Raw genomic sequence first — 23815 nt, forward strand, 5'->3', positions numbered from 1 at the left:
ATTCAGAAAGTCATTTTCGGGGAATATGCAAGTGACACAACCACGGTGAACTTTGGTGTGCCGCAAGGAAGTGTGTTGGGCCCCACCCTTTTCATTATATATATAAACGGACTATGCGCCTTGAAAATACCACAAGCCAGAATCTTTACTTATGCGGATGACACCGCAATTGTGTTTTATGGGGAAACGTGGGATAATGTTCAGCACTGTGTTGAAAACGGTATTAAAACTGTTTCGAACTGGCTACAACATAATCTCCTAACTCTAAACGTAGACAAAACGAAAGCAATAAGCTTTGCCGTCTCCAAACGCACGTCTCCTCACAGTGTTACCTCTCTACGGCTGCACTCCTGCTCCAGTTTAGACAATTGTAGTTGCCCACGCATAGAACAGACAGACTCGATTAAATATCTTGGAGTGTTTGTAGATAATCGTTTGTCCTGGTCTAAACAATTGAGTGCCTTAAGGAGTAGGGTTCGAAAGATGCTCCGTATTTTTAAACTACTGGGTAGGATTGCAGATGACTCAGTTCTAAAGATGGTGTACTACTCCCTCTGTCAATCTGTCCTAAACTACTGCATAACAGCATGGGGCGCAGCAGGCAAAACCTCATTTATTAAGGTAGAAAGAGCTCAGCGAGCTCTACTCAAAGTTGCCTATAGACGACCCTTTCGATACCCCACTAACACACTATACACTGAAGTGGGAGTTCTAAGAGTCAGACAGCTTTACATCTTATCTGTTACTCTAAGATTTCACAAGACCTCCCCTAATACTTGTATTAGGTCAAGTAGAAGGGTATATTGGGAAAAGATTCGTTGCCACAAGACAATAGGTAGAAGTTCTTTCGGTTTTATGGGACCACACATCTATAAAAAACTAAATGATCGACACAATATTCTGCAGCTTACACCATCTAAATGCAAATCTGTGGTCACGAAATGGCTTCTTACATTGGACTATGACATGACGGAAGACTTTATAGGCACATAGTTACACTATTTGATATATATACATCAATTATTCATATTCATATTGCACAAATTAATTACACTATATTTATGTATTTATAAAATTTGTATTAACCTATATATAAGCAACATTCTTTCAAGACCGAACTGCAAGCCTTACTGTTTTTGTTTCTGTTTTTTCTTTATATGTGATTTATTGTAACGGATGAGCATATGATTTGTGTATTAATGTATAGTATGAAATCCTGTCTCCTCTTTAGTACCTCAAAATCTGTGCATGAATTGTAAAAGTGACAACGAATGAGCCTGGAACTTACGACACAGGGAATCCTAGTGTAAGTTTCAGGAATCAAAACAATTGCTTGTAATTTATAAACAATAAATTATTCTTATTCTTATTCTTATTCTTATCTCTCATCAGCTCTTAATGTAGCTCATACATCAGAGTTACATACTGCAGAATCGAACAGAAGGTAACAGCTAGTTTTCATAATTTTGTGCGAAAATAACTTTTACAGTATCATTACATAACCAACTTCATTCCAATAAAGAACATCTTCATTAACCTTCAACTGGAACTGACCTAAATCTAATTAAACCAAACAAAAGATTTCTCAAAACACACAAACAAAACAAAACATTCATTATTTGAGTATCGCTTAATTAATTTGTCAGGCACACAATAGGTGCGCTCACCCTTCAGCCGATGCGATGTCGCAATGACGCGACGAGCCAACTATGTATATCTACTTTTACCTTACAGTCACGTGGGAACATTATTTCATACATTTCCTACTCTGTCATTGATTATTTCGAAACTGTGTACAAAATATAGTGAAGCGATGAGTAAGAGATGATCGTTAATGAATGAAAAAGCATTTCTTTGTCTATAAGAAGGTGATACACGTGGTAAGGTTAGTCAATACGGCCAGGTGTCTTACTGTGTCTTCACCGTTTGGCAAAGGTAGTGTCATTTAATCATTGTATTGAAGACCGATTGACTCATTGGTCATTTGATTAGGTCAAACAGGGGTTTCTTTATGAAGATTAAGGTCTATAATAACGTTATCCAAACTGATAAAATGAAAATCTCAAAATACATACTAGCGTTATGGATTTCTGCTCTTTACATAGGTTTAAACTAGACACAAAATGAGTATTGTTCTGTAATATGGTTCAAGTTTTTTTTTTAATGTCATAGGTGACAAACGAGCAAGGGAATCGGCTAATGGGAAGCAATTATAGAACTAGCCCATGACGACACCAAAAGAACCCCAAGTGAGTTGTTGACCTTATAAAAGAAGTAACGCTCTTTACGTGGAGATTATATTTCACCTATATCTTTAGATATTTTAATAAATTACATCTTGCTTATAAAAGTTTATTAATAAACAGTATACCTATAAGTTCATAAGCACTGGTACTCAGCTGAATCCGGCTAGACTGGAAGCCGACCCCAACATGATTGGGAAAAGGCTCGGAGGATGATGATACCTATAAGTTCATACGTTTATTCAGTCAAAATGAGATTGTCAATCAAACGCAAGCATGATCGACGCGCGACGCATCTCCCATCCCCGCTATACTTGACGTTGAACATCATTGTAAAGTGTCAAGCAGCTGCTGGTTTCCATTCATAGTATGATTGACGGCTTTTTCAAGCTGCCAACTTTGACGAGAAGATATTTCACTCATTGAGCTCTTGAAAGTCGGTGAATTTTTGCTTTGTGTCTGATGGTAACAAGCGTTTTACTTGTACATTTTTATTAGAGCTAGACTGCAATCGTGAGATGCATGATGATGATGACTTTGTATGATAAACATGACGGTTTTCTAATGTGTTTCTAAAAATTGAATGGTGGCAAGAAAACTGATGTATACCTACGTTTATTTATTGATCTAGCTAGACTAATTTAATAACGCGGAAACGAACAGTATTTAATAGCACATTTCTAGAGGGTAGCTACTTACTCCGTGTTTGAGAAGTAATTCCTATGGAAAGTTTCAAGTTATAACCTTTACTATAAGTTATTAATTCCTGTGTAATCCGTATTATTGTCACCCATTACTGTGTATAACTCTAATGTGTTTAATACAAATAACTACATACTATAAGTGTAAAAATATTTACTTTTAGGTACTTATACTCCTTAAGATTGATGAATGGTTCTATTATAGATATGACAAAGGTTTACACAGGCCGGTTCTAACAAATCTTTTTGGAAATAAATGACAGGGAAGACCTGTATTTCACAGAGAACATCCTATGACTATAATAACGTTCATGATTCATGGAAGTTTCCAAATTTCCCGCAAAACTGAACAGATATTACTGATATTTTAAACTTATGATACTTTTTTCTATATAAAGTGAGGAAGCCAGTATTTATATAAGTACAAGTAATGCATACACTTACATATAGTTTATTGCACTCACTGCAACTGACACAGGCATGCGGATATCGTGCCATGCTTGTGTGACGGGAGTCATTCTGACGAACAGCCCATGCCAATTGATTTATAAACAACAATTTGTATCAGAACATTTCTACACACATCAAAAGTGTCTAGGGATCAAGCATTTTTATGCGGATTTCTTGAGATTGAGATGTGGCTTTGTAATAAATTTATGATTTTATAAATTTATATGGATCCTTTTTGGTGCATTTCATAATTTGAATCAGGAACTGTGAATCAAATTCGAGTAAAAGATGAAAATCAGCTGTCAATATTTTCCCTATAAACACATACAACGCATTGAAGACATTATTAGTGCTACTGTTTCCCTACTACTGATTAAAACCAACGTTATTATGGAGCGGCGACGTCATTTAAGCAGGGAAGAAATGCTCAGAGCCGTGGGAATGATAGAAGCTGGTTCCCGGCAACGTACTGTGGCTTTAGCTCTGAATACAAGTCAGAGTGTTATCAGTCGACTTTGGACACGTTACCGAAGCACTGGTACCGTAGCTGAGCGCCATGGAGGACGGTATCGCTGCACCACACGGAGACAAGACCGATACATTCAAATCTTAACTCGAAGAGCTCCAACAATAACCGCCATGATGTTAGCCGTGAGGCTTCATCACTCTTCAGGGAACTTAATTAGCGACCAAACAGTCAGAAACCGCTTGCATGAAGTGAACCTTCATTCCCGAAGACCGCTACGGGTACCACCTATAGCAATGCACAATCGTAGGATTCGATATCAATGGGCTCTTGAACACAGAAATTGGGCAGAAGAACAATGGCGTTTCGTGTGCTTTTCTGATGAGTCTCGTTTTGGTATGAGACCGGATACAAGACGTATACGACACTGGAGAACCCCTGGACGCCAACAGCGATTAAAATCCTGCCAGGAAGTCCATCCTTATAGTGGTGGAACCATCATGGTATGGGCGGGTATTTGGATCGGCGGAAGAACTGAGTTGATTTGGATCAGAAGCAACCTCAACGCTCAAATTTATGCTGAGACGATTGTATCAGACGTCATCGTTCCTCTACAAGTGCAAATCGGTCCCTTATTTCAGTTAATGCATGATAATGCACGACCGCACACCGCAAGAGTTGTAAGACAGACTCTCGCGGCAGCTAACATCAATGTCCTGCCCTGGCCTGCTCAGTCGCCAGACTTGAACCCGATTGAGCATGCATGGGATATGCTACAGAGAAGAGCTCTGCCGAATATGGAGGGTATCCAGTCGCAAGAAGACCTTTTTTTGTTGTTGCAACGAACATGGGCGGCCATTCCACATCGTGATTTGGATGAACTCATTTTGAGTATGCCAAACCGATGTTCTTGTGTTGTTAGTGTTCGCGGTAGAAACACGGATTATTAATTGTTTAAGTTACCCAATAAACTTTTAAAGAAAACTGTTATTTCAGTCTTTTTTTTCGAACTTTTGTGTTAGTGTTTCAAATGTCAAAAATCCCTTTATTAGGAAAATGGCAAATTTCTTTATTAGTGCAAAGGTGACTTGGTTTATCGTTACTGTGACAAACGAAAACACTTTATTTGATGAATCCTTAAAGAAAATTTTAATTAATATCAATCAGGAGAAAAGTTATTGCAAAAATATATGTTGATCCCTAGACACTTTTGATGTGTGTATTTAGATTTTATTGTTGTTTAATTACTTTAATTTGTTTTAGCTTAGTTATGATGTTACTTAGTTGTTCGTTATTTTAATGGTTTGTTTCTTGGTCGTAGTTTTGGTCGAAGTGCTGTTTTTTTTGGTACTTTTTTTAAATACTCATCGTTTGTAAATCATAAGAAGCTGATACTTAGTGATATGTACTGAGTGGTAGGAATGTTTCTTTAGGAGTTTGATATCATAGAAAAGAACCTTAGTGGAAAGACTAGAATCTCCGTGGAGCTCTTTTAAAATCAGTAGATTATTTATTAGAATATGTGTTATTATACTTACCTGATCTCAACTAATTGGATTTATATAAAATCTAGAGTACGGGGTGAAGCATCGCTCAACTTGTCTATGCTAATATTACAATGAGTTACCTAAAATTTGCTAGTTTGTGAGGTCCTAATATTTCGTGATAAGTTTCAGCTTTAAAAACGCTATAGCTTTTTGGATCTACCAAGCCGATTTTGATTAAGAAATCAAAATCTTTTTTTGCAAAAATTAAAAATATTTTATAATAACTAAAAAATAATTTATTCGATTATGGAAAGCAATGCCCCGCGAATGATACCGCGAGATGAAGCTACTTAGTCTGATTTAAATGAATATCTGTCTTAATTAAGACCCCAGATTTATAGCCACGAAAACTGAATCATACAGAACAATTCTATCAAACATACAATTACAATTTACATGAACAATTAGGTATTATAAATAGCTCGTCAAATTGGATGGTTTATTAATTGACTAGAGTCCGCCCGCGGTTTCACCCGCATCTTGAGGGCATTACTTCGTGAACATGGATGTAAAGTAGGTATCCTATGTTTTATGTTCGGCCTATCGATCATGATCGATAGATTACGTGTGGCGATTTTGTTTAGCCGGTAAAGCACGATTGAGGACAAAACCCAACTATCTAAAGCCACAAAGTATTATCATCATCACCAGCCTTTTTATCGTCCCACTGCTGGGCACAGGCTTTTCACACAGAAATGAACAAACTTTCCCACTTCTAATATTCTGTTACAGTCTTTTTATCGTCCCACTGCGCATTAATCACTACACGCTTGCTCAATGCGGGTGATTTCAGACTAAATAGTCCAGGTTACCTCAAGATGTTTTCCTTCACCTTTTTATCAGCCATTGGTGTCCAAGATATACTTTGAAATTGTACATACAAACTTGGAAAAGTTGCATTGGTACTTGCCTGACCTGGAATCGAACCCGCGCCCTCTTACTCGAGAGGATGGTTCTTTACCCACTAGGCTACCACGACTTTTTTTTTCTTCTAATATTGGACAGTAGATTTAATTCGCAAGCACAAAACCGGTATTTTCAAATTGATTAAGAAAATACGAATATAGCCGTCATTTGTCTCTAATAAAATACGAATCTGTCATTAAAGTTAATGAATTTAATTTATTCAAACCGTTAATTTCTGTTTGCAGAATAATTTCATTTACTTTGTAGTGATTTTGCGGCTTTTATTTGCAGGCCCTGAAAATTATTCATTAATTTTATTCAGATTATAGGCAATTTTTAATTAAATACCGTTGAATTTATGTTGGATTTTAATATAGAATTGTATTTTGATGACTGAATGAAATGGAATGTATGAAATAAATAAATATGTCTCCGAAAGAGCTAAGATGTTTAAAGTGTTCTTCTTCTTATTACAGGTGTACCGTATTTCTGATACAAAATATGGTTTAAATATGACATTACAATGCAAATTAAGTACCTGCTTACAGTACTTCAATTAAGTTAGTATCTAAGTTAAGTCAATATTTCTCAAAATCCACCAACCACTAGCGCTTTAGTTTACAGACAAAACAATAAAAATAATACTCCCAAATTAAAAACAGCAAAAGGCAAACGAAATAATTACTTTCATACCTTGACTAATAACGTATTTAGTGCTTAAGTAAGTACAAAATGGTGTCTGATTAATTCCTAATTAATCGGCAATATCAGAGAACCTGTTGGCCAAATCTGTTCATAATGATTGATGTATGGATCCGAGCCAAGAGATGTGCTGTCTTGTGATCGATATAGGTAAACAATATGATTGTATCACACTTCAAAGTGATGATCAGGAAATGAGTTATCGATTAAGTATTTCATTCATTTCTTACAAAAAAAGAATCATATTTGTATTTGTTCCATCTCCACCAACCATCTCAACCAAGCACCAACCTCTCAAGTATGAGTGTGCGGGTTCAATTCCAGGTCAGGCAAGTACCAATGCAACTGTTCTAAGTTTGTATGTACTTACGTGTTTACTTTCTAAGTGTATCTTAGATACCATTCTCCTCCGAGCCTTTAGATACAATATACCATATACGATAAAAAGGCTGTAACATTGGTTTTTGAGGTAGGGGAAGCCGGGGTTCAAAGTGCCGGGGGTAGGTTGTTCCGATCCAAATAACTCCATGACGAAAAGAGATAGCAACAAGTGTGAAGTGTTCTATCCTCGAACTTCCTGTAACATATGTAGGGAAGCGAGTCCTTACATGAAGTGACATTCATGTATATGAGGATCCATTGATGGCTATGGTCAGGCAGAGCCCTGATAAATCTGGGTAAGTCTGTGGAGCCCAGCTTATTTCCATGTCAGACAACGGCACCCCTGTAACGGAGAAAGCAGTCCATAATAAAAACTATCTGGTTGTCTATGATAAACTTTGATTAATTAACTGGAATCATTAATGAAGAAGATTGCGATATCAAAAAGGTTTGTCTACTTACCTTGTATTGAAACAAAGTCATCACCAGAGTGCAAGTTGTGTGCTCCTAGGAAGATCTGACCGTGAACTCTGTTTCGAACCATTTTTAAGCGAAGAGCATTCACTAGCCCCGCGTCTAGTGGAGACGCCAACACCGCTCCTGATTCAAACAGTCAAATGTTAATTTTACCACAGCCCATCCTCCATCTGACTAGCTCTTTTCTATGTTTGGGTACAGTGCCCGTATATGACAAACAAGGTCACACAGGTCAAAGCTTAAAGATTGCTCTTTGCAAAATTCATACATATTTTATCTAAACCGAATACACTGAACGAAACGACTTTGAGGATTCTTTACATGACGCTTCTTACAGTTGTCTCCATCTAAAAGTTCCAATTGGAAGGACCGGTAATCGGCAGACGACATCAGATGACGTCAATCAATTAGTAGCAGGACACGTTAAATGCTAAACACATACCCTCGTAGTGACATCTGAGGAAGGCCTGTTCCCAGGTGGCCGGGAACTTGTGCAGCTTCAGCCAGCCTTCTGCCTCGTAGCTGAACAAGTACTGCGGCTTGCTGCGCGCACCATCTGTGTGTCACGGGAATTGAAAAGTTTTACTATTAAGTTACGATACTAGTTAAGATACTATTACAGAAATTATGTCACCGCTTAGGGTAATTCTATGAGCCACTCAAGAAGGCGCAAGCCCTTAGTGCTTTTCACAATGATAGACAAACAACAATATGTAATTATTTTCTTACAGGTCATCTGAAGGGGCGACTATTTTATAGTTAATCAATATTTCATAAATATCTGAAATGTTTATACGTTTGGAATAAGTTTCGTAACTCTATTACGTGAAGATTTAGATATTACCTACAAGGAAAACAAAGCTTTTGCAGATAAAATAAACAAATATATACAACGTACTTACCGGTGGCAATCAATAGGAAGGACAAACAAACTGAATATAAAGTAATCATGTCGATGTCCTCACGGGTACAGAAGGAATGCCTTCAGCTGCAGATGACGGATGTTTATATACAGACCTCCGGGTAAACGCCGCCGATAACACATGTAAGTTAAGAGGCTGGCAGCACCCAAAACAAAATACGTGCGAAAGAGAAGCCTGTTGACGCGATGATCGTAACCTTCGTAACATACATAGAGTATTGGTCGTTCTATGGCGTTGGCCAGCGCAGCTTAATATTAACGGGATTTTTTGGGATACCAGGTAGACTCAAACACGAACAAGATCGTCTAAATGTGACCATAATAATTCATTCTAACAGTTATGATGTTGGTAGTTACATTTCTTTACTTCCAATCATTTCCACATTCTATTTTTTAGTTGGGTTATAACACTTAATTCTAAGAATGGGGGACATTTTGGGAAAGCGGCATTTTGGGAAAGGGACATTATGAGAAATGGACATTTTGGGAAAGGGACATTTTGGGAAATGGACATTTTGGGAAAGGGACATTATGGGAAGTTGACGTTTTGGTACCAAGGGACATTTTAGGAAGTTGACATTATTAATAGCTTTAAAATGAGTTGAGTAGTCAAAAATAAAAAAAACCAGCCAGGTGCGAGTCGGACTCGCGCACGTAGGGTTCCGTACCATCCAAACTCACGTTAATCACGTTTGTTGTATGGGAGCCCCCCGAAATATTTATTTTATTCTAGTTTTCAGTATTTGTTGTTATAGCGGCAACAGAAATACATCATCTGTGAAAATTTCAACTCTCTAACTATTACGGTTCACGAGATACAGCCTGGTGACAGACGGACGGACGGACGGACAGAGGAGCGAAAACAATAGGGTTCCGTTTTACCCTTTGGGAACGGAACCCTAAAAATTAACTATGTAAGTTATGTATTTACATGGACTCGTTAATGTTACTTATCTATGAACGTTGATAAGTATTGCAGATATTTTGGTTGGAAGATCATTTTGAGAGGTAAGTTTACAATTTTATTTGTATCGAGAACACCTTTCGAGAACTTGTTTTGAAATAAACAGGATTCTCAGAAATATGTTCAAGATTGATATTTTTTTTTCACCGTCACAAACTGTATAGATTTGGCCAAAAATTTTTTTGAGACAAGCCAATTTGGTGCTGTCAGCGCCTATAAATACAGATAATAGAATTTTCTGACAACCCGTACGCACCGACTTATCTATCTATACATACACTCTTTTACAAAAACTAACGGCCACATATGAGAAACTTGGTTTAAGGACTTAATATTTGTTTTAATGGGCTTTCAGTGGCTGGAATATATTACTGTCATCCAAATGTTTAAAGGGGCTTGCGCAAGAGTGTATTCTGAATTTAGGAGAATTGCTCAGAAAATGATTTAACCTTGTGCTGGACTAATTCCTTTGTTACATCAAATCATACTTGAAAAACTGCATAATTGATAGATATGGTCTAAGCTGAGATTAATTTCGATGCTTTGAGTCACCATCTTGACCGTGACCAAAACTGGGATGATATTCTAGTAGTGTACGTCAGGGACAGTCCCAGTTGCTTACGTTATCTGTTTGCTGTCATCTTGGTGTTTTGTGGAGTCGCCAATCCTAAAAGTTACCGGATACTGTTATTAACTGACTGTTATTTTTCTCATAAATAATAATAATAATAAGCCCCGCAGGGCATCTGAGGCGGATGACGGGGAGTAGCGACCCCGCGGGGCTATATATCCGAGTGCTCCAGGGAGAGTATACTGTCCCCCACCTCCGGCTTGCCGGAGTGAAGCATGACGGGGGATAGGTCTCCCGCCTCTTGGCTTGCCTTCATTGGCCGGTCAGAGTGGAGTCGCTAGAGCAGGGTTAGCAGCCCACTCGGAGGGTAGGTGCCTCGTGGTAAGTGGCGAGTGGGCCGGTGATGCTGGACCCACAGGGAGCGCGTGATCTGCGTTTAAAGTCCGCCGAGGTATCCTCACCCTTCTCAGCCGCTCATGTCCCTGTTGCCCTCTTGTTGCTATTCAGTGACTGATTCCCGAGGGCCCAGTAAGTGAGTTGGCGAGTCTCCACCTGCCATTTTTACGTGTGCAAACATTGTTATCGGCAGGTGCCATAGTTTCCATAGTCTTCCCATTCCTAGTCCACTAACATCCCATCACAATAGCCCAAGTAGTTTTCATCCATAGTTAGCAATAGTTTAGCACAGAACCGGGGATTGTCCTTGGGTACATTTCTATAGTGTATACAGGGATAATCGTCGGTTTTGTGTCACCATTTCATTAAAGTTGTCTCAAAAGGGCTTCAGCGTGTTGGCTTCGGCCCCACGTTCGCCTCCCAAAAATCCGGGACTCTATAGTCCCGAGGTCTGGTAGAGAATAATAATAAACCATTTATTTCGGACAGAATCCATATTCAAGTTAGTAACAATGTACTTAAAAACTATGTTAGTAGTTACATAATATATTATACATTTATAATTTTCCCGTTACTATTCCCACCCAGTGTGCCTGTATGGGACAGTCAAAACGGGATGCAATCATTTGCAGAATGCTGTTGGTGCTGCTACGCAGTCTATGAAGTAATGACGCCACTTTCTTACGCATTATAGCGTGGAAACCGTCAACACGCGCATTTGCGAACATTTGCGACGCACTACAGTGCCGCGGCAACCCCAACAGCATTCTGACAGCATTATTATACTGTATACGCAGAACGTTGTAAGCTCGTTGCGTATACCGAACCCACAGGCCGCTCGAGTAAAAAGATTGGCAGTATGCCCTAAAAAGTGTTAATTTCACATCTCTGTTACATCGAGCGAACCTACGGGCCAGCATATTGCTCCTTACCGCCAACGCTCTAAAGATGAGAAAAATATTGCTATCGCCTGTGGTTACCTTTTCTAAGATCTTTGAGACGTGCTACGTTGTTTATATTTTTAATTGCTATGTCCTAGATTGCCTTGCTATGTCCTAGTCTGCTTGAAACTAGGTCATATCCTATGGGTTAAGTTCCCAAAATTCAGAGTTTAGGAGGCTAACTCATGAGTAGGTATTTCAATCAGTACAGCTGCTTCGACTGCAAGGGAATTTAAATATGAGAAAGTTGGTGTCTAATGGATGTACCTAAGTTTATTTCGCCACAGACTTCTAGGCCGATGCACCTTTTTTTTTTTTTAGCGACGTAAAATCATCAAATGACCCCTCCCGCTGTGGGTTAGCAGCGGTGAGGGAGTGTCAGACTCTTACTGACTAAAATCGTCGTGTTCCGTCATAGACCTTTTATGTACCAGGGCCGCGGTATCTCTTTCGAACAACCCGCAGCCCCGGCCGATGCACCTAAAATTACTTTTTTGGCTTTAGTGTTTTGGAAGTTTTTTTTTTTATATTTTGTGAAAAGCATAGTTATCACTATCCGCATTAGTGCAAACTTCTCGTCAATACGAATAATATAAGCCCAAACACGAGGTCGTTTTCATATTCATTTGTCGAGTTCGCTCGACCTTCCCTCGTTTCCATCATCAGGTCAACTCCCAACCTAACCCAACCTAGTGCTATCAGGCATACACCTGAGTGTCAAGTTTTTACCCTATGTATGCCCTACAACTTTCCAAAGTTGCCCACAATTTCTGAAGGTTTCCATCATCAGATCGTGACCAGATGACTATGGGACTACCTTGGAAGTATATACTAAGTAATATCTTATTAAACAAAAAAAATATCATCAAAATCGATTAATAATAATCGCGTAACATAAAAATAAATCAAACCAATTTTTATCGGGACTAGCCTACGATGCGTATGACATCATCTTTGAGCCAGCGATTAGCTTAACTTATTCTGTGTCTTACCCGTCCAAATCAGGGATATTAAGATATTACTACGATTAAAAAAAAATCTTAAATTAATACATTGATCTGGTATTGTACTCCTGGAACCTTGTTCAGACGATAAATTCTACAAAGAACACATCAAGCGCCTTATATACTGCTGCTGTTACTCTTCATAAAAAAAATTATGGTACGTTTACACGCGCGCGTTCAACTCAACATTCAACGGGCACAGTCACGTTCACGAGCGTGTAAACGGTACGCCCGAGCCCGTGAACGCGCCTGTGAACGTGAATGCGGCGAATCTAGTGAGTGTCGGTTTTTTGGCAAAGTTCAAAGGATGAATGGGCAGTCAGTCTCTCCTGCGCTTTCGCGACGATTCAACGTTCTAAGAAAGGCGCTACGATCGGAGATTACAACATGGCGGAATGGTCAACGTCGTTCATCATTTTGTTTCTTTTTCCAATAAAAATAAGTTAAGCCAAAGGCTATGACAGCAACAACACCGAGATCCTCGCTGCTCGCCATTCTTGCACTGACTGATGTCCGCCGGCTCGCGACGGGCTGCACGCCGCGCAGCCCGCCAGGCAGCCCGCCGGGCTGCGCGGCGCACGTGTGAATGTAGCATTAAAGGATACACTTTTTTCAAATCCCCTTCAGTTTGCAAGAGCAAAGTAATCTATTGACCACAAAAGCTTAAATTTAGGCGTTCATGAGGCGATGCAATAAAAAATTAGGCACTTTGCACCTGTTTATTACACCAACAACAATACAAACTATAAAATATATAAAAATACAAGAAGTTAAAGTTAAATGAAGAAGACCAAATATAATATAGGTATGGGTAAAGAAAAATTCTCTGCTTATTCAAATGTAATGAATTTATGACTATTGTTGTGTTCCCATATGTCTGAAATTGTTTTCCGAAATTGATTGAGGGAGCGAACATGACTGTCGTTGGTGGTTTTTAAATGACAAAGGCTATTGAACTCTTACATGTTCTGATGAGTGGAGCATTGAGACCTGTGTTAGATTTGTCGTGAGGGATGAAGAACTTTCTGGTGGCGTAGTGTCTTCATTTTAAAGCAGTGCAGGCGCTGTACATATTGACATCGATGGCTAATTTTCTTAGGGTTGAACACTAAATGTTTCGTGAATGCTCTTTGTATTCCTTCAACACTTTGTGAATCTGCTGTGTAGAACGGGTTCCAAACGACACTTGCATATTCTAGCCGACTACATACCAAAGTGTTAAAAAGGACTATCTTAGCATCTCTGCGAACTTTTTAAGAACGTTATTGATATGTGCTTTAAAACTCAGCCTCTCGTCAATCAGTACCCGAGGTATATGATTCCATCCACTCTTTTTAGTGTAGTACATATTACATTCATTGTAAGTAATAGGGACAGAGCTTTTTTTATCATGGGTCATATACACAGTTATATACATATATATACAGTTGGTTATGCACCAGTTCTCGATATTCATCAAATCGCTTGGAACAAGTACATATGCTGTCGATAGGTTTAGCAATTTTTTTAAAGATTTTGAGATCATCAACATATACAGTAGGCTTTGATAATGCTTGATTTGACTGGTTAGGTCATTGACAAATAGGGAGAACAATGCTGGTCCTAAATGGGATCCCTGAAACTCCGAATCGTGCGAGAAACATGTAAGAAACCTGGCCATTGACCGCTCGAACTGAGAGCGATTCAGTAAGTAGCTTGTAAACCATCTAAGTGGACCGTTGACCCCGCTATGTTTTAGTTTGGCTACCGAGAGCAGATGGCTTACTTTGTTGGAAGCAATGCTATAATCAGTATACAAGCTGTTGATTTGCATCCGTGCCATATTCAAGGAGGTAATTATGCTAATGATTCTCGACCCAAATCAATAAAAAAATTGGTACGTAATTTTTTTTCTTTATTTTTTTTTCGGAATTCCGTAAATGTCATCTAGCCTTATTTAAACTTGGCGCGTGTGTTACTGGCGTTAAAACCGTGCTGCACCCTCACACAAACGCAAACACAAAGCATACGCAACGATCATTCATAAATTTCATTCATAAAATTGGATTACTTCGGAAATACCACGACATTTCAATAACAAAAAAAGCAGTGCATATTAGTTATTTCCCATCTACTGTAATTCCAATCGATTATTTACGTATTGTATGTCCTCCTCCTGAACTATGGCACAAATGCAAATCAACACCTTGTATATTACAGACACTTCATGTGTGTTGTCCAGGGATTCAAATGTATACGTATCTGACAAGGTTGTTTTCAGTAGACCGGCCAGATCGAAATCCATGTTGGCTTCACACATCTATGACTTTAGTGATGATAGGACAGACAAAACAGTCAAAAAGCATCACATAATGCAGATTGGTCTATAATTTTTTATATCGCAAGAATCGCTATTTTGTATCCCAGTACTAAGCGAGCTTTTTCCATTCGTCAGGAAATTTTCCCAAATTCAACGAATTTTAGTACGTGGCTCTGCGAGAGCTTTGCCGCAGCTCTTTAAAAAGACTGGTGGAATTAGATAATAATTAAATAAGCACTTCATATGGTGTAAATTGTAAGTTATCCGATACTTTTCTTTATCTGCTAGCATTTTAATGAGAGCCTTACTGAACCAGGGGGGACATTTGGATTTCAATTATAGTTTTTAGTTTTACCTGTTGAGATTATACCATGAAAAAATTTCAGCAATGTTGTATCAATTAATAAGCTCTTATGTGACTAAAATATACCTATATAATCCTCCTTATCATCTTCATATGTACATTATTTTTCATGAAAAATTCAGTCCTTGTAGCGTGTATTGTCCTCCTTGCTTTCGTTGACCTTCAGCCATCTCGGAATAGAAGACCCCTTCAGATAGTTATCCATGCAAAGGACGATATTTATAAGTTCTACTTTAAATGTTACACAATATGAAACAATTATGTTAATAAATAAAACACACAGAAGTTTGATCGACAATATCTCGGTACTCTATTTCCTACATCACTTTAGTTCTGATTAGTAAACTTATCTACAATGATAGACAAATAAATACAAGTATGAAGATTCAACACTTCACATTTCGCCTAATTTCAGAGCACTGTACTGGTGAGGGCTCGAACAGTAATGCTGTAGGCGACTTCTCGCAGACGAACATGAACTTTGTCGCACCGTTGTCGTCATCCAAAGTACCAGCTCGGATAATAGTTGCGTAATGCTGGATGCCTCCCCTGTTATCTGGCTGGCCGGGACCCCAATTGTTATACACATCGTCTACTCTATCACCTGAAAGAGAACAGAGCATCTGATAAGTTTTCCAATTTCTTTCTGTATTTACCGGACTTTCTCGATTATCCTCTCTAAAAATTATGGCATTTCTCTAAGGAATAGCGGCGAAAGTAACAAAATTTGAAGTTCAGAAATGCAACTTTTGAGATGAAATCAAGTAATGCATGTTTGTTAATACAAGGAGAGCTGTGAATGTCAGTCGATTTACTTTATTTGTAAACTGGTGTAAATAGCATAGAGGGAATATTGTAAAACACTCGTATCACACAATAATTGTACTTAAAAGAACAAACAATAATAATGTTATTAGTATTTACCGTTAACTGTCATCCACTCAAGTGGTTCGCCATATGCAAACAAGCCGATGAAGTATGTGTCCTGGCCATTGGAAGGAGAAGGGAACATGTTTTTGATGACGAGAGCCTCTTCCTCATCGTCGATGACGACCAAGTGGCCTCCCTCAGCAGCACATATCTCATACGCATTGTGCCAAGTCGCCTTCTTATGATGGACCTTGTAGCAGCTGCCTGTCTGCTTATTCAGGTAGTATGCTGGAATCGCAAAGTAATTTAAAAATTCATAAGATGCGATGAAGAGCTGTTTGAAGTGTTTATTCTAGAACACTGGCTTAGGTCTGATAGTGATAACAGATATAATATCTGATGGAAGCTCCGCAAATCGGGAAGTTGCAGAGCAATGTTTTGCCACTTTGTACTTACCGTCGTCAAAGGTGCCACATTTGTTCATGGTTCTGTTATCGAGCTTCCTATAGCATATGTAGGGAAGCGAGTCCTTGCATGAAGTGACATTCATGTATTGTGAGGGTCCATTGACGGTCGTAGTCAGGCAGAGCCCTGATACATCTGGGCTAGTTTGTAGAGCCCAGTTTATTTTCATGTTAGACAACGGCACTCCTGTAACATGGAAACCATATAATGTATCGTACATATAATAAGAACTGACTTGCTGCACGAAAGAAAGGAAGAGTAGAATAATGACAGCTTGATTTTCCTGAACAGTTTCCGATAAAGTATAACAACCAACCTTCCACAGAAACAAAGTGATGACCAGAGTGCAAGTTATGTGTTCCCAGGAAGATCGGACCGTTAACTCCGTTTTGAGCCATTGTTGAGTGAATAGCATTCACTAGCCCCGCGTCTAGTGGAGACGCTAACACTGCGCCTGAAGACAAAATATAGTTCATTTTACTGTTGCTCAGTAAACTTCTGTATTGAGAAGAGGAACATAAAGAGGGAGAGGTACTACCTTCGTAGCTGCATATCTGGAGAGCTTTCTCCCAAGAAGCGGGGTACGTGTGCAGCTTCAGCCAGCCCTCGCTTCGGTGCTGAACAAGTACTGCGGCTTGCAGAGCTGGCTGTCTGTGTGGCAAACAATAAGAAATACATTACGATATACTTGCTCATCAGGTGACAAAAATGAAAACACAATACGATGCTTCAATAAATTATAATCTACGGCTTAGATACAACTACGGAAAAAGCGTCACTTCATAATCAATATAAGAACATACAACATAGCATATACCTAATCCTCGTAAAACAAATTAGAATGACAATTAAGATTGTCTTCTTAAAGCAAAAAAATAATATAGTCTTGAGATAATGTAGGTATGTACTACAATATACATGCTATATTCCTACTTGAAATTGCAAACATATCACTATTACAAGAGTAGTTAAACAATATGTTACTCACCAGCTGCAATCAGCAAGTATGACAAACAAACTAGATATATCGTCAACATGTCAGTGGCTGCACGGGTACTGCAGGAATTATATTGTACAACTTACAATAACGGGCTTTTATATACCATTTTCTGAGGACATTGATAAAAATAATGGACAATGATAATAAACTGTAAACATTAATTTTGTTGCATGAAATGTTTCATTCCCGATTTAATAATGTTGTTTACATATGCTGATGAAAATCGCGTTTTTAATATTCTTTTTACCTATAACTTCTTCTTCGTACTTAAGAGCATGACAGCATTGAGTCATCAGATATCATTTGTGCCTCTTTGTATGTTCATTGAGGTCTCTGAACCACCGCTTCGTAAGAAAATGTATGTGGTTGTGTCCACTGCAACCCACGGAGAGGCTACGCATGAATTAACATCATTGATACATGAGAGATGAGATGATAATATAGAGTTGTGGTTTACCATACCTTTGTATTATATAACTTTATCAGCTTTGTCGACGCGGATGAACAAGGTTATCATAACAAGTGAGCCGCAGGCTGTAAGTGACGTAATCGCACCACGCTGTGAGTCAGGCGAGGTGGGGACGGCCCGGTAGACGTGTATATGTATTAATAATAATGATCATATGATCCAGCCTGTCCTTTTTGCTCTTTTGCTGCCTCCCCAGTGACGCACTTAGCCGAGGTTCGACCCCACAGGGGGTGCCCTTAGCGCAGTTGCTTAGTTTATAAGTTTTTACGCCTCTTGCTGGAAGCCTTAAATTCTAGGCATCCACTTGGAAACGACCGGTTATGCATAACACGGCCTCCTAGGCTGAACTGCGAGATGCTATACCAAAAAAAATGGCGGTGTGGACTTGGTGTTCGACCTCTGCTCTGTCAACACCTCTTTATTGTGACGTTGATCACACCTCAGTCACCTTATGTATTTATCAACTCTGTAGTTAAACTAATACTTTGTGTTTTTATTGCTTTCTGCATAATAATTACTTAGACGTTGATTATTTGCTTTTACTTAATGAATATAAAGTTAATTATTAATTTATGCTTCTTAATTTTGTTTCTATAAACAATCAATTTATTGTTAGTGACAATTCCAAATTGTGTTCAATCAATTTACTAGTTTTTGTTTTCGCCAAACCTTATTTCATTCATAACTGATTTAACGATGACGACTAATTTATTGATAGCTCACTGGTTGTGAAATGAATAAACATATACAGCCTTACTACAATAATTTAAACATCTGTTAATCACTCGTCTAAAAAAAGTGTGGCTGCAAAACGGACCTTATTTCAACGTTATAATTTGTTATTTTTTTAGACAAGTCTTAAACTGCCGTTTAAAAGTTTTTGTGGTAAGTTGGTGACGGAATGTCATATAAATCCTTCACTAAGGAATGGCTTAAGTAACCATTAAATGTCTCTGAGTGGGGAGGTAAGACGGATAAACTTTTGTTATAATTATTTATTTTATTTTCATGTCCGAGGCACAAGAGACCCATTTTGCAACAGATTTTGACTTGCGCCGAAAGTTTACTATCGTTATGTAGAAGAGTGCTTGTGAACATATTACTACTTCTTCGAAAGATTGTCTATGGAGTTTCTTCCCGGCTCTTCTCCATGAGACCAACTTTTTGGTACCGTGCAACTAGTGTGATGTTTCATAAGAGCTTGCAAAGGCCTATTTGAAATAAAAACATTTGACTCTGTTTTGCTCTTGAAAATTATACAGGATTTGGCAAAAAGTCTATCAGGTGATTGCGCTCTTAAGAGCAGTCATATCTTAATGTCTGCTTAATTCTACTATCTATTACTCTATATTTGATTAATTAATTCATTAAGAATATAATAGTAACATAGTTTCCCTCGGTATTTCTTATCTCTTCTGCTTCGTGTCCCATCCCACACTTCAAGTCGCTATGATGGATCATTCACTGTTCGTGCTGTTAGGCTGTGGAATACCCTTCCGCATTCTATACGCGAGAGCTCATCATTGGATATGTTTAAGAGACGAGTTAAGGAACATTATTTATCATTATGACCTGTGTATATATTTGTATATATTATATTGTATATATTTTATATAATTATAAAAGGTATATATTTAATTTATTAAGATATTATACATATATATTATTGTTATTAGTATAACGTTGCACATTCGCCCTACCCCATCAAATCACTCTTTCACTCTAAGGTTGGCTGTAAGAGAACCCAACACTGGGTTAAGCTCGCCGTTGTACATAATGTCTCCGTTTTCAGTGTGTCAAATGTATTTATGTGTGCAATAAAGAATAATAATACAAGGCAGCAAGTATACAATAATTATTATGATCTAACAAAACAAGTGATGCCTGGCAGCCCTAGAATCTTGCTACAAAAGACGGGTTTTTGAAATCAATTAAGGCTACTACGGCGGCCCTGGCGCCGGCACTGTGTGTAGTAGCAACACAACGACGGGTAAACCGCCGCCCAAGCCGCCGTGCACCCGGCGGCATACAAATTACAAAGCCACCGGCTTTGCCGCACAAAGAAGCCGCCGGCACGACCAACCAACCAAAAAAAAACAATTTTGTGCCGCTTGTATAGCCGCTCGGCATGAAACCGGCGGCATTGCGTAGTAGCCTTTAAAAGCCACGTTGTGGTGTGGTAGCGCCATCTATATTTTTTCTAACGGACTACGTCCACGCATCAAAATAATAAATAGTAGGTACTGCGTTTGACTACAATCAAACGAGCGATGCTACCCCCGCCTAGTGCGAGTGTTGCAAGTTAACCTTCTCGATGCATAAATTATCATACAACTTAAGACCGCACCGCGAATATTTTGATAGCTCCGCCCACTACACTCCGCGCGTCTACCGTGTCGCGCAAGCTATACTCTTCACTCAATGTGTAAAATTTGAATTTCGCGCCAATCGCACACGCCGAGGTCAGCGCGGGGTCAGGAGAAGCGAACAGGGAAGATAAGGAGCAGCAAATTACATTTTTTATTTTTTGATCGGTTTTTTTTTGTTGTACTTACTAAAATTATTTGTAATGAAAACTTTTTATGAAGAGTAATATGATAATTTGGACGTGTATGGTTGTGTGTATGTATGTGTGGTGTGTTGTGTATGTGTGTTTGTATATCCAGAACGGATGAATCGATATGTATTTAGGTTTTTTTGTTTGAAATGAAAATTAATCGGGAGTGTTCCTAGCTTTATTTGGTGAATATCGGCCCAAGATGGCCGCCGCAACAAAATGGCGAATAACATATTTTTTTTACAATTCCTTCAATATGGGTCACATGAAAGGGCTTGACTAGTAGAATCATGTACAATATTATTTTCATCCCACCATCTCGGAAAGAGTAGTTTTACCCTTTGATATCTGAGCGCAAAAGCCGTTTTTATCCTCTAGAGCGGCATTGAATTAAGAGCATCGTGTGCAATACTCCATTTGTGACAATCTTAATAAGACTTTTCAAACAAATACATATTAAACAAATAAAATACTGCTTAAAATAATTTAATTAATTAAGTAATTTTTATTATTGTTTTTACATAGATTTTTAACCTCGTTTCATTTTTAAACTGTGTTTTCAAATAAATAAACTTTAATAGGTACTTCTTTTTAATTTGATACTCATATGTGAACGCCATTTAGTTTTTTTGCATTTAGTAATTTCCTCGATGAAGTGGGATGAAATTATTATTTTTTATTGTTTTGAAGTCGATTTTAAACCTCATTACATTTTTAAACTGAGTTTTTGCATAAATAAATTTTAATAGGTACATCTTTTTAATTTAACACACACAACAAAATAAAAATAAAAAAAATAAATAAAGGCAAAACGACCAAAAACCAATAAACTTACCAAAAATACATTATCATTAATAGATCAAAGAACAAACACAGATAGACCAACAGCAGAACATAGTGAATTAGACAAGAAAGTTAAAAGAAGTATTCGGAAAGATCTCAGAGACTACAGTACAAAATTAGTTAAAATTGCTCTGGAACGCGGCGGATCACTGAGATCAGCAAAAAATGGCATCACAAGAAATAAAACATGGCTGACGTGTTTGCGCGATAAAGATGGCACCAAACAATATATTAGAGAAAAGATAACCCACATTTGTACCGACTTCTTTAAGACCTTATATACCGATCCATCCCAACAATCTGAACAGATTGAATATCCCCGCCCTGACACTATCCCTCCCGTTACTGGCGGCGAAGTTGATATAGCTCTAAAAAGCATGAAATACGATAAAAAGTCCCGGAAACGATGGCATCAGTACCGAGATTCTTAAACTGTTCAAAAACACCCTAGTACCACATATCACAAATCTTATCAACTCAATTTTATATTCTGGTCAGATACCGCATCAATTCACTCATTCCCACATAATTATTCTCCATAAAAAAGGCGATATTAACAACTACAGACCCATAAGCCTGATTTCTCACCTGTACAAACTATTTATTAAAGTAATACACAACCGCATAAGAGGCCAACTAGACCAGCACCAGCCAGTCGAACAAGCCGGATTTCGCCCTTCTTTCTCCACAACAGACCATCTGTTCGCGTTGAACCAAATAATAGAAAAATGCGACGAATACATGTACGCTGGAGGAAGTCTTTAAAAAGCTCACTGTGCAGTGGACAAGTAAAGGCATCGTCGTCGGATGCAAAAGGCTGACCAACTTGCGATTTGCTGATGACATCATCCTTTTTGCGTCCACATCAGAAGAGCTTCAGCAAATGCTCCAAGAACTGAGCACAGCAACCCGAGAGGTTGGACTTCAAATGAACATGACCAAAACACAAACAATGACCAACAGCACAAAACGTAGGGTCGAAGTAGATGGGCAAGCTCTACACTATGTCGACGAGTACATCTACTTGGGCCAGTTGATCTCTTTCGAAAACAGGCAGGAAAGGGAAATCGATCGCCGCATCGAGAATGCCTGGAAAAGCTACTGGTCTATGAAACACTACATGAAAGGGGACCTTCCCCTTTCACTCAAGCGAAAATTAGTCGACATGTGTATCTTGCCCGTCCTAACCTACGGTACGCAAACCTGGTCTCTCACAGAGTGTCTGAAGTCCAAGCTCAAGGTTTGCCAAAGAGCAATGGAGCGTAGTATTTTAGGTATCAAGCGGATGGACCGAGTACGCAATACCGTCATACGCTCCAAAACAGGAATCTTCGATGTGGGCCAAAAAACAGCAAAATTAAAATGGAACTGGGCTGGGCACGTCAGCTGAATGCATCCAGACAGGTGGGCCAATGTTGTTGCTCAGTGGATACCACAGGATGGCCACCGCAGACGTGGTAGGCCCCGGAAGAGGTGGCGTGACGATCTGGACGCCTACAACCCTGACTGGTGGGAGCATTCTAAGGATTGAGAGGTGTGGAGAGAAAATGGGGAGGCCTTTGCCCAGCAGTGGGACAATAAGGGCTAAGAAAAAAAAAGGTACATCTTTTTAATTTGCCATGTGTGACGTGCGTGCCATTTTCTTTTTTTGAGTTTAAAAATTTCCTCGATGAGGTGGGATGAAAAGTTACGTGTTGCACTCGAGTGCAAAGATTTTTACCATGTGCTCTTTTGATTCCCTCGCTATCGCTCAGGATTCTAATTATTGAATCCTTCGCTTGCTCGGTCATCAAAATTGAGCCCGCGGTTAAAAAGCAACTTTGCACCCTTGTATAACAAATAACGATTAAAATCCAAGATAGCGACCGCCAATAAATGCTGAATTGCATTGTTTTTTTTATAGCTCTCTCAATATGGGTATCAAATGAAAAGGTTTTACCAGTGTTAAATAATTTATACCTACTAATATTATAAAGAGGGAAGATTTGATTGTTTGTTTGTGTGGATGGATTGTATAGGCTCTGAAACTGCTGATTTTGAGGATGCTTTCACAATTAGAGATTTACACTATCCCCAGTGAATGTAGGCCATATTTTATCCGGGTACAGGAAGAAGTTCCCCGGGAATGCGGCTAAAATCGCGTGAAAAACTAAAATTAAGTGGTTAAGGAATAAAAGCGTCGCAGATTTTGTGTGTTAACCATTTAAAAAATGTATGTAGTGAAGTGTAAGGTATCAAAGAATTAATGAAGCTAAGTAATTAATTTTCAAACATATT

At 38.6% G+C, this 23815-nt stretch overlaps 1 protein-coding gene and 1 pseudogene across 1 annotated transcript; both read right to left on the reverse strand.

Moving 5' to 3' along the window:
* Positions 1 to 7599: 7599 nt before the first annotated feature.
* On the reverse strand, positions 7600 to 8839 carry LOC124633442 (hemolymph lipopolysaccharide-binding protein-like). The gene is made up of 4 exons (XM_047168666.1): positions 8776 to 8839; positions 8316 to 8429; positions 7859 to 7996; positions 7600 to 7739 (listed from the first exon to the last, which is right to left on the reverse strand). Exons 1-4 carry the CDS (start codon positions 8822 to 8824, stop codon positions 7636 to 7638), a joined length of 405 nt encoding a protein of 134 aa, XP_047024622.1. The 5' UTR covers positions 8825 to 8839; the 3' UTR covers positions 7600 to 7635.
* A 6781-nt stretch (positions 8840 to 15620) lies between these two features.
* On the reverse strand, positions 15621 to 18227 carry LOC124633224 (annotated as a pseudogene).
* Between the last annotated feature and the right edge of the window lie 5588 nt (positions 18228 to 23815).

Source organism: Helicoverpa zea, chromosome 9 (assembly GCF_022581195.2).
Source record: "Helicoverpa zea isolate HzStark_Cry1AcR chromosome 9, ilHelZeax1.1, whole genome shotgun sequence".
Classification (NCBI taxonomy): Eukaryota; Metazoa; Arthropoda; class Insecta; order Lepidoptera; family Noctuidae; genus Helicoverpa; species Helicoverpa zea.

What these genes read in the sequence shown, in the direction of transcription:
- LOC124633442 (XM_047168666.1), bottom strand. Translation starts at nt 8,824, where the DNA reads ATGATTACTTTATATTCAGTTTGTTTGTCCTTCCTATTGATTGCCACC. An exon ending in CTTCCTATTGATTGCCACCG is followed by an intron (nt 8,430 to 8,775) that starts GTAAGTACGTTG and finishes CGTGACACACAG; the next exon opens with ATGGTGCGCGCAGCAAGCCG. An exon ending in CCTCAGATGTCACTACGAGG is followed by an intron (nt 7,997 to 8,315) that starts GTATGTGTTTAG and finishes TGTTTGAATCAG; the next exon opens with GAGCGGTGTTGGCGTCTCCA.